The 11,851-nt window shown below is 47.2% G+C and overlaps 1 protein-coding gene across 1 annotated transcript; it reads right to left on the reverse strand.

Moving 5' to 3' along the window:
• Positions 1 to 9,174: 9,174 nt before the first annotated feature.
• Positions 9,175 to 11,081, reverse strand: TMEM223 (transmembrane protein 223). Its single transcript, XM_044448645.1, has 2 exons — positions 10,595 to 11,081; positions 9,175 to 9,741 (listed from the first exon to the last, which is right to left on the reverse strand). Exons 1-2 carry the CDS (start codon positions 11,001 to 11,003, stop codon positions 9,449 to 9,451), a joined length of 702 nt encoding a protein of 233 aa, XP_044304580.1. The 5' UTR covers positions 11,004 to 11,081; the 3' UTR covers positions 9,175 to 9,448.
• Positions 11,082 to 11,851: the final 770 nt, after the last annotated feature.

Consider the following 11,851-nt stretch of genomic DNA (forward strand, 5'->3'; position numbering starts at 1 on the left):
TTCCACTGAAAGTAAGGCGATTTTGAAAAAGCCTTCCTTGAGTAGCTCTTTCTGCACTGCTCATAATTTCTTCCCCTTTTGAACACATTCCAACCAGCAAAATCATGCCAGGACACCTCATTTTTCTAACCCTAACCCTACCCTGGTGCACATGCCTAACCCTAATACGGCAAAAGTTCCATCGAAAAGAGCGATTTTGAAAAAGCCTCCCTTGAGTAGCTTTTTCTGCACAACTCATCATTTCTGCCCATTCTAAACACATTCCAACCAGCAAAATCATGCCAGGATACCTCGCTTTTCTAACCCTAACGCAGTCATGGTGAACCTTTTAGAGACCGAGTGCCCAAACTGCAACCCAAAACCCACTTATTCATAACAAAGTGCCAACACTGCAATAAAACCTGAAAAGTGAGGTTTTAGATTAGAAAAAACAACTCACAGCCAGTCCAAGCAAATCTCCATCCATCCATCCATCCATCCATCCTTGGCAGCTAACTGGCCACGCGAAAGCTCGGACGAGTCATGGCTCGTGACATCATTGCCTGGCACCACAACTCCTTTCCTAGCATGCACGCGCTCCATAGGTTCGCCACCACTGGCCTAGATCTTTTTTTAACATTACATCGCAAGTGGATTCCCTTATTCCCTATATTCAGAATATACTAAAAAACAAATCACGCATTGCACTTTCTAAGTCCAGTAGGTGCTTCCTCGTGCCAGTAGAACAGGAGATGTACTGACCAAAGGCGTTTACCAGGCACCTGACCCAGGGCATGACCAAGCGGTATGAAAATGACTGCCCAAACCCTTTCCCTACTGGTTGCTGTTAGCCCTGTGGACTAGCAGCATAATGAATTCAGCACATGTCTAGATAGAAATCAGAAGGCCAGGCAGAACATAACCTTGGACAGCACTCCCACCTGGCCTTCACCCAAGAAAATGAAGATGAAAAACATGGATCTGTTACTTGTAATGGGGGTGGGGGGGGGGGGAGAAAGGCTGATGAATGAGAGCAGCTCAGCTTTTTTTCTCTCTTGCAACTCCCTAATGTGTGAGTGGGCAAACTCGGGTCCATCCTGCCTGCCCGGAGAGGCTGCTTCCGTGGGCCTCACCCCCCTCCTGCCCACTCTCCAAGCTCTTCCTCCTGGTCAGGGGACTACAGAGAAGGGCTGGAAGGAGGCAGACAGAGGTAACCTCTTCTCATCTCCGTTCTTATCTCCAAGTGGAGGGTGCAGTGCATGCAGGGAAATCTTTTTATGTCTGATTACAGAGTGGAGATAACGAGGGGAGCACACCCATGTGAACAAGGCAACAAAGCATTGTGTGGCTTGGCTGGTCCTTCACTTCACTAATGGGGGACGTTTTGGAGCAAGCAACCCTTTCTGTGATGGAACAGTCGGACATTGCCTTCCAAATGCCTGTAAAGAAAACATTTAAATCTGTTCCCAAGCCCTTGAAACTCCATTACCAAGCAGCCTTGCTTCCAAGACTGTTGAACACCAAGCATCCCATTTTCATCCAACGAATTCCAGCCCTAAATTTGGGCCTGGTAGCACTCACGTTTAGGCTTGCCTTCTGCCCAGGTCTGGGGGCGGAAAGGTGGGAGGAGGAAGCCTCAAATGGAGCCCACGCGGTACCCGAGTCAGGCAGCAGGTCCACGTGCTCCTCGCCCCACGTTGCCAACCGAATGGGCTCATGCCAGGTCTGCAGGCCAGATCTTGCTGCCTCTACAAAAGACCAGGCTGCGTGCCAAGCGGAGTCCTAGATGTGAAATCCCATTGAAGCGCTCGGATCAGCCGTCCGTCAACAAAATGGCCATTGTGTCGGCATGCCACTTCGGGTCCCAGCATCCATTAGGGCTGGATTAGCCACAATGCTATGTACTACGCCAGCCAAAGTGGGGAGACAGCTGTCACTTAAAAGTCTTATTTTCCTGGAATGTGTCCATCTTGCTTATGACACTGAGCTTCTTGAAAAGTCACAGCACCGGAAAAGAAAACAGTCTAGCCAGGGGTTTTGTTTTTTTTTAAGGATCCTGCAGGGATGGTATGTAGCTGTATTTTTACACAACAACCCAGAATGTGGAAGTTTAGCATTTAGCAAGCTAACTTGCTAAATTTCTGTGTCTTATCTTAAAAAGTAGAGGAGGAGAGGGGCGATAAAAAGCGACTGCAATGCTACTGCAGGAACGCCGGGTGTTCCTGTTCTCCAGAACATTTAATGCCTCTCTCCCCAAGTGTGTTTACACTCTGCACTTTCTGATTCCCAGAATTCTTTTCCCTGCTGTTGTTGTCGAATTAAGTGGAGCTGCTCGCTAGTGTTCATCTGGATAAAGCTGGGCCTTTGCCAAACGGGGGAAGCTGGCCACTGTTTTTCAGCCTCTGATGGGGGACAACATCTGCATGAACCAGAGGTTGTTTGGAGCTCACCCAAGCCAAGAACACCCCTGGCCAGAAGAGGGAGAATAGCCTTTCCATGCACAATGGTCCAAAAGGAACTGGATGGTGGATGGGCTGAAGATCTGGAGTGGTTTGAAAAGGCTTGTGGCTGTAAACAGGCCCTGAACTTCCATCTGTGTCAGATATTTGGCCATCCCATCTCTGTTTTGCAACGAGACTTACTTTGGCAAAAACAATGCACACTGCCTGAGCTGCTCTGAAGCACCAGCAGCTGATTTGTTCAAAAGTCTCACGTGGGATCAGCAGCAGCCTCATCTGATGGTTCTGCAAGTCCACCCGACAGGATTCCTCAGAATTAAATCTTGCATTTTTTTTCTTTTAATAAGCATAGCAAGATTCTAGTCCTTCAGACTGCAAAGCCAGGCCTGAAAGTGAACAGGTATGGGAAAACATCTGAATAAGATTTCTAGTGGTCAGGGAGCAATACCTTTTTGTTTCTTCCCCTTCCACGTGGAAAGAAGAAGCAAAGTTATGTGGGAAACTGAGCAAACATTGCTAGGATAATTAGCTCAATGTGCATGATTAATAAGAGCCACAACACTCAGCTTTGCTTAAAACAAGAAACGTTGATGCAGAAGCTCATGTGTTCAGAATCTAAACTTTGCCCTGCTACTGCAGAACTGCAAAGACAGCATGTGGTGTGCGGAAAGTACAAGCTGTTCTTTAAGTGTAAAGGTATATGCCCCATTTTTAAAACACGCAGTCGGGGAAGCCGGGGTTTAAATGCCAGCTTTTCATACATTTATCTCCACATGCCCCCTTGATACTGGAGCTCTGCCCACACTGCGCCTGCAGGGGGAGGGCCTTGCTTCACATCCAGGGTGGGCACGGTGCCAGATGATGCTGCAATCTGAGAACCTCCTGTCCTGCCAAAACATGCATGTTCCCAGAATCAAGAGCAACACGGCAGGACAGAGGGGAAAATCCCTTTCTCCCTGTCTGCTGAAGCGCTGGGGTAGAAAAAACATGGACACAAGTACACGGGAAGTGTGAAGAACGGGAAAACAGGCCTGGGAGGCAAAGTGCTCCAACTTGAGGAGCAGTGGGGCAGCCGAATCCCATCTGCGTGTGTGCGTTGGGCTTGTCTTCGGCTCCAGACTCACAAACACAATAACGGCGTGACTAACAGTGGTCCTCTGCACTGCCTATTTCAGTGGCTCTATGGACCTAGGATTCCCAACCAAAGGCTCCACTCTCTCTCCGAAGGGGGTCCAACCTGTGTTTGGCCTGTACCACTACAGCAGGGGTGGGGGACCTCAGCACCAGAATCCCAAATCCCACCCTCTGGGATTTCCCAGATGGCCACACCCCTTGCCCCAACCCCTGCCCCTTTTACCCCAATCACCGGTCATTTGGCGATTTCCCAGTTTTGTTATTTATTATTGTTACTTCTCTCATTTGAGAAATGCTAAGTAGGAAGGGCTTTAAGCTGAAAGAGGCTGGTATTTTTGCCGTTTGCCTTGCCCACCCTTGGAATATGCCCTGCCGCAATGCTTTTCAGAAACAGAATGTGTCCCTCAGCCTGAAAAGGTCAGACCAGGATTCACTATTAACTAACAGCATCATTCCTGCACACAAAAAAACAGGATGTCCTAGAGAAAAGCACGAGGTCTTGCGTACCCCGTTCTGCTGGCCAAGATGGTAATAATGGCAATAATAAATCCTTAGGCATAACATGGAGAATGAGCTCAAAAGAAAGGAACAAAAGATATTTTGTGGGGTTGGTTGCAGTATGTTGCATTTATCTCTATTATTGAAACTCTTCTGCAGTTGCATGATCATTACTTCATATTAATAATTATTGGGGCCATTACTAGCTGTGATGGGTGACATCACTGGTAATGGGATGAATATGACTCTGTCTTAATTGACTGCTCTTGTATTCCTTTAAATTGGTAAAGCAAATGAAATTGGAGAAAATAGGAAAGGAAGGAAGGAAGGAAGGAAGAAGGCAGAGACACAGAGAAGAAATCCACAGTTTGAAACTAACAAGTAGAAACCCTGTATTGAGATGAAACACAAAAATAATTGGGGTTTTATGGAAGTACCACACTGATTGCTCAACATGTTCAGACTTAAAAACCAGCATTGGTTAGAGACTCTCATTTTACTGGAATTCTATGCCACAAGCTCCCACCCCTGCATAATATGGCAGTAAAGTGAAGCAGCTGTTTTGGTTGGAAAATTGGTGGGGAGGGATATACAGGGCATGGGTTCCTCAGCAGACAAGCAGGTCAGGCTACGCTAGGGTTTCAAGGAAGGAGACGGACAGGTGGCATCCGCTGGGGACACTGTGCCTATCTCGGGTGTCCATGACATCAGATTCCTTGGCACAGAATTATTTATGCTATGTCAGAACTTCTGGCCTATCTGAATCAGGTCTGTTCTGTACAGTGTCTCAAGCCCGGGATGCTACAGCAATTGAAGCCAGCATTTCTGCATGGAAACCAGGTGGTTAACCCCTAAACTTCGGCCTAGCCCAGCAAGCAAAAACTCAGAGAGAGACTTGAAACTCTGCCCAATCAGGAAGACAACTTTAGCAAGACTCAAATGTTAGTAGAATGACAAGGCATGTGGGATGGGGTGGAAACTTCAAGAGATTTGAGGAGCTATATATTTTAACACAGTCAACTTAACACTGGAGAGAAAAATGCCATCCTAAGAAGTCAGATGGCCTATTTATGTTGCATTGGCTGCTGTTAAAGGCAATGAGACTAATTTTATCATTTGGCTTCTCAACTGTTACACGCACTGCTGTAATCAGCCCAGAGAAGTGAAATAAGTAATAAATAACAGCTATAAATATTTACAAGTCCACTCACTGAAGTTAAACCTAATAAGGTGGGTCGCTTCATTCATTAAAGTGGAGCTTTTAATCGGATTTTTTTTCACTCGCCCAAGCTGTCAGCTCAAATGATGAATTTGATATTGCATGACTATGTATCACATTCACGTTCTTGTCCTAAACATGCCTAAGATTGCGTTCTATACATCACTTTGGCCCTTTTAAAAAATGTTCCTTTCTTGGAAGTGTACTAGTCTAACCTCACCTTCCACACACACACACACACACACACACACACACACACGGCATGAGAAATGCAGAAGCTATACAATTAAATCTGATGCGTTTGTCACCAAAAAGAAGCTCCATTGAGGTCACTGTGCCTACTCAGAGGTAACAGCACAGAGGCCGGCAACCTCATTCCAAGCAAACCATCCTGCTCCACACGGAATAGAAATAACCCTTCTGGGCCGTTACATACCTCCCTGTTTCAAGTACATTATATAGCCTAAATGAATGAGCAACTTAAATATCAATAGATTTTTCACGGGGGGGGGGGTGCTTTTCCCCCCCAGACAATTAATACATCCATGTATATTTCAGTAGGCTTCAGTTAGCCCAGCAAGCTTTGTTTGAAACCCTGAAGCAACTTAAAATATGCAGTGGAAATGAAACGAGGCCAAAAAAATCTCACCCCAAATAACCAAGTCTATAAAGAAGGAGTGAATTACAGCTGTAAAGAAGGGAACAGAAACCACTGCACCATTGGTGATTCGGGAAGTGGGGTACAAAAAGACGGTATAAACTATCTGGAGGTCCCTGGAGAGCCAGTTTTGGTCCCTGGAATTGAGTATCTGCAGTAACAATAGCACTGGACCCATGACTGGTGAAACAAGGGTTTAAATCCGCAAGGCAACTTGAGGTCCCTTCACTCCTGGGAGAAAAAGGTCGACTAAAACATTATTTTTTAAAAAATCAGGAGTATTTCCTATATTTGTTTGGTGAGGAAAGAAAATTCAAGGAATTGTTGCACTGGAAAAAGTATTATGCGGTTTTAAAAAACATTGTTTGATAAGCTAGCCTGCCCCAACCTGGCAACCTTGAGATTTTTAGACTGCAACTCCTATCACCCCAGCCAGCATGCTGGCTGGGAATGATGGGGTCTGTAGTCCAACAGATACATACCAGCGTGGGGAATATATCCACATGCCGGGTCTGTCATCCATTATGAAATGTGTTGGCTGCTCTTAAGGAGCAGTTAAAAGGAGAATGCAGAGTAGGAGAGAAATAGATCTCAGGCTTATTTTAAAAATACATCGCGTCATTATTTTAGAAATATATCTCACCCCTTTTTAGAAATCACTATAAAAAGAAAGCAGGGGGAGCTGCAAAATGCAGGGTTGGGGTGGGGGAGACATTCGGCTGCCCGATGGCTCCCGAGGGGGTGGGTGGTGAGGCAGGGGCTTACCTTGGCTCCCCCCTCTCTCCAGGTCTCTGTCGGGGTCTCGCATTCCCTGCCCCATGGTGGGGGTCTCGCCACTGCCCAGCTCCCCTGACGATGGTGCGGCCATTTTGGTTCCCCTCCAAGCAATGGCAGATGTTTCCACGGCAACAGCACGGCTCACGCTTCACTCCTGTGTGAAAAGCAGGGCCTGAAACCCACAACGCACAAGACAGAACGAGCCGAGGAAATAAAGCTTTTCTTTCTTTCTTTCTTGGCTCTGCAGTCGAAATGATGCACCTGCAGATGTTTCTCTTGTCACCTGCCGACTGTTATCTTCCTAGATATTTAATTGCCATTAAACCTGTTTCTAACGAGGAGAGTGGCACGCTGCAAAATCAACGTGTCCGGCACTATCTTGCTTTGCAAGAACAGCCCCAAGAACAATCCCCAACATTTCGATCCTGCCTTTTCTCCTCTGGCAAGGAGCCCAAAGTGTCTTACAGCATCCTCCTCTCCTCCCAAGTTACCCTCACAACAACCCTGTGAGGTAGGTTAAGCTAAGAGTCAGCCACTGGCCCAGTTACCCAGGCAGCTTCAATGACTACAACTGGGGACTAGAGCTCGGCTCCCCCAAGTTTCAGTCCAAGACACTAGCCAGTATGGCACACTAGCTTCACAACAACCCTGCCAGGTAGGCAAGGCTGAGTCAGTGAAGCCATGGCCCAGACACACTGGATTATAACTGAGTCCTGGGGTTTGTGCAAGATTTGTTTTGGAGGGCTAAAGGGGTCCAGGGAGCACAGAGAGATTCTTCGCCTTAGCATTTGTGTGCTTTACCTGGGTTTTGTGTATGGTGCTTGTTGTCTTTTTCTTTGGCGTGGGGTATGGCCATTTGTGTCTGCAAGCATCATGGATGTGCCTTCTGTGAAACAGCTATTTAGTTGTGCTTCATGTGGGTAAATACAACATGGCATTTGAGGCTTGGATTGCACCTCTGCCTCAGTTTCCTGATAGTCACTTATCTCTCAGCATGGCGATTCTGCTTTTGAGCTCAGAGTCCACCTCTGCCTTCTACTTTGTTCTCGGCCATGTTATTTTTCTTTTAGTCACGCCAGCTTACTTCTTGGAAATGGGTATTTTGTGAGCAGTTCTACCCACCATGTTGCCAACAGGTAACCCTTCCTGCAGCAGCCATTTTGTGAGAGCGCCCATGCCACTCCCCAAATTCCAGATGTTCCCACTGACCCCAAAATGCTGATAATTCTTGCATAAAAATCAACCAAACAGCCATCAAAGCAACTCAAATTCCTGCTGATAAGGGGCCATAAATATGTGTTTCCCCTCCTTCTCAGAAAATGTGCCCGAGCATATTTGGGGTGCATATTTGGGGTGCTTAAAACAAAAGGATTGTGAGGAAGTTGAAAGGGATTGATCCAAACTGGGAGAACGGGCATCAAAATGGCAAATGCACTGACGTAACAAGTATAAACTGATACATGTTGCAGGAAAAAACCCTAATTCCAGATATAAACTGACGGAATCTGGACTAGCAAGTGACTAAGAGATCTTGAGGTTGTGGTGGACGGTTTGATGAAAATGCAAACCTCAAGTGCCAATGCCATGAAAAAAGGCATGTTAAGTATAATTCAGAAAGGAACTGAAATTAGAACTGCTAAGATTGTACTCTCAGCAAAATCTATTGCTTAACTGCACCCAGTGTATTGTGCATAGTTCTGGTCACTGCACTTTAAAAAGGATGTGTTGAGTTTTGGGAAAAGAGCCGGAAAGGAAAGTTTACATGATCAAGGAGCTGCAGCAGCTTCTCTGCTACAACCTGTGGAATTATGTAGCTAAGAAAAGAGATGAATAAGAGGAAACTTGATAGAAGTATTCAAAATTAGGCATGGTGTATAGACAAAATAAAGATGAGTTTTTCCCCTAAAGGCAACCCAAAAGGGAACCTAAAGGGGTCATCCCATGAAGGGGATTGGTGGGAGATTCAGGACCAATGCCTTTTTACAAAGTACCAAGTTAGGTCTACCAAGATGGAGAGATGGCCACCAATTTGGATAGTTTTAGAAGGTGGTTGAGCAAATTCATGAAGGAGAAGGTTAACCCTTTTATATTTTATATTTTTTATTTATTTTATATTGTTAATTTTAATTTTATATTATTTTTGTATTTTATTGTGTTGTAAGCCACCCCGAGGCTTCGGCAAGGGGTGGCATAGAAATGTTCTAATAATAATAACTACTAATCCTTGATGGTTCTATGGTACCTCTACTATCAGAGGCAGTCTGCTAAGTACCCCAGTTGCTGGGGAACGTGGGTAGGAGGGTAGTGTTGCACTCATGCCCGGCTTGTTGACTTCCCATGGGCCACCGTGTGCGCAGAACACTAGACAAGAGGGCCCCTTGGTCTTCCTCTGCGCGCTACCAAGAAAAAGACGTACACCTGAAGGGACCGAAGAATTCAGAAAACCCTGCTGGTTTTCTATGTGCTTTAATTCACAAAGCAATTCAGGATTCAGTACAACTTGCAGGATATATGACCAAGGTCTTGTGCAATCTCAGCCATTGTTGCACAGTTCCCACTTGCAAGATGAATTAACTGTTTTTACGAGACGTGGAAGAGCTCAGGAGCTATTTAAGAGCCACTCCTAGCCGTGGCAGAAATCCAGCTGTTGGGATTTAATGCATTCTTTGTTTATGCCTCCGCTCTGTGGCGGCCTCAGGGCTTCTTCTCTGGCAGCATTCGGCCTCACAGTGAGCGGTAGGCACCGACAGTGATGTCAAAAAGCTTCGTGTTGGTGATCTGTCCTTGTTTGTCCAACAAGAAATAGAAGCGTCTCCCCTTGACCTTGAGCGGGATCATGGCGGGCACCATCGAACGGTGAGACATGCAGGAGATTTGGCGAAGGGGTACTGTGAAGGACGAGGTGAACCCAAAGGGGTAATAGGTCGTCAGGGTCACCTCCTGAGCACCACGGTGGAGCAACACCCGACCTATGGAGCGTCGAGAAAAAACAAAGCCTGCCACCAAGATCAGAGAACCTGAAAGGGAATGGATGATTATGACTGGAGATGCAGAAAGTGTAGATGTGGTACAGAAGCGATTGTTCTACAGAGGTGCAGCTCAGGCAATCTAAGGCGTTCTGCAGACACGGCTTACTTTGATTCAGCGCCAAGCAAATATCATTTCATTTTCCCAGGTGTCTGAATCTCTTTGTTGTCTATCCAATGCCTTATTTTATGCAGCTCTTAGATTTTGCTCCCTTTACAATGTGTTTTAGATGTTTTAAGCTTTATATCTGAAAAAGCTGTATACTGTAAGCTAACCTAGGAAGAATTTGAAAGATGAGATAGAAATATCTATAAATAAATTCAAAATAACATTTGTGGCCTTCTTCTCACTTATATTTTATCCTCATTTTGTCATACCACCATCTCACCACATCAAACCCCCATTAGCGAGTTTACTATGTAAAGATGTGTGGCTACTACTAAACTGGTTTTCTTTTAACTGACTCATGAAGGATAGACCTGTTACCAGCTGTGAGCAACCACACCAATTGTGAAACCTCCACGCACAAAAGCAGTCTACCTCTGAATACCAGATATCAGGACAGAGAAGATTTTAATTTTCTTCTGATTTTCTCTAGAGGTGTGACTGGCTGCCAGGGGAACCAGGATGAAGGCCTAGGTGCAGACCAGCAGGTTTCTGCGCAGTCTGCCTGCTTTGTGGCAACGCTGCAGTTACCCTGGAATAAGAGCAAGGTCCTTGGAGAAGGGGATATTTCTTTTCCTGGAGAAATTCTGTAAATCGCTGGCGCTGTGAATGATAATTTGCTAACCAGTAACGAACCCGGAAGGAGAGAGGCAGGGATGCAAGGCGGCCTTTCCTTACCCACGGTGAGGCAGCAGGCGGTGAAGCCGAAGCGCCACTTGCTGGAGCCCAAGTTTAGCGACGCTCCTCCCAGGGGAGAAGGCGGGGGACGCTCCGCTTGCTCCGGCTCCGGCTCCGGCCGCTGCGCCCCGGTGTCCCGCAAGGAATGGAAGGCGAAGTGCGCCAGGTACGCCCAGAAGGAGAACTGGCAGGCGCAGAAGAGGCCGAGGAGCCGGAAAAAGCGGCGCCGGTCATGCTGGAACAGCACCACATCCCGGGGCACGTCGGTGTCGAGCGGGAACGGAGCCCGCGCCCCGCGCTCGCCCGCCCGCCGCGGCGCCTCCGCCGGGGGCGCGCTTCGTGCCCGCCAGCTCCACGCTCGCGGAGGGCCCCAGGCCCGCGCCCCGCCGCCCCACGTGCAGCGCAACATGCTCGGCTACCCTCGGCCGGGGCGAGCTGCGCCGCAGGGGCCGCCGGGAGCTGTAGTCCTCTTTCGCACGGGCTCCCCGCCACAAGGCTTCGGAGCCATCTTAGCGAAGGGCGGGCTCGGCTTCCGGCAGGCGTCAGTTGCCAGCACTGAGGCGGGGCTAGCTTCCCCTCCCGCAGCCCTGGTGCCCGCTGAACGCGTTGGACTACAAGTCCTACTATCCCCGGCCACGTGGCCATTCGCCTCCGAGTGATGGAGCTCCAAATTTTATCTGGAAAGAAGGTGTAACAGCAGAACTTGTATCAAATCCGATTTATAGACACTCTCCTTCACATGGTCTAAGTTAGGTTGGACTTAGGTCTTGCATATAAGCTTTTGCATTTGTTCCCATTCTCCAAGCTGCCCTATTCCCGTTTTTGCCTTAATTCAACCTGGGTAGTAAAACTTTCCTGCGAAAAAAGCGCCACTGCATTGCCCACGAAGTGCTTTATGATGCTCACACACCAATCCAGTCTGGCAACTCTACCTACAATCTCACCCTGGCTCATAGAATATAGGCATCGTGTTTGTAATTTCCCACAACTGCTAGGCCTACTTTTCCTGCTCTCCTCTTTTTGTAACTTTTCTCTCCCACCAGTGTGCATTTTAATATCTATTTTTAAATACTGTGCGGATTAGAGGTTTTGGTGGTGAACCGACCCGCAGCAATAAACACAGCATTAAACACTTGGATCACTAATGCGGCTATTTAAGCGGTTGTTAAAGCTATTGCAAGATTACCTCATACCCGTTGTGTTTGACTATCCAATCAGTCCTAAAAAGAAAGCTTCAACAAGGCCACTAATACATGC

This window comes from Varanus komodoensis, unplaced genomic scaffold (genome assembly GCF_004798865.1).
Source record: "Varanus komodoensis strain SLA01 unplaced genomic scaffold, ASM479886v1 scaffold55, whole genome shotgun sequence".
Classification (NCBI taxonomy): domain Eukaryota; kingdom Metazoa; phylum Chordata; class Lepidosauria; order Squamata; family Varanidae; genus Varanus; species Varanus komodoensis.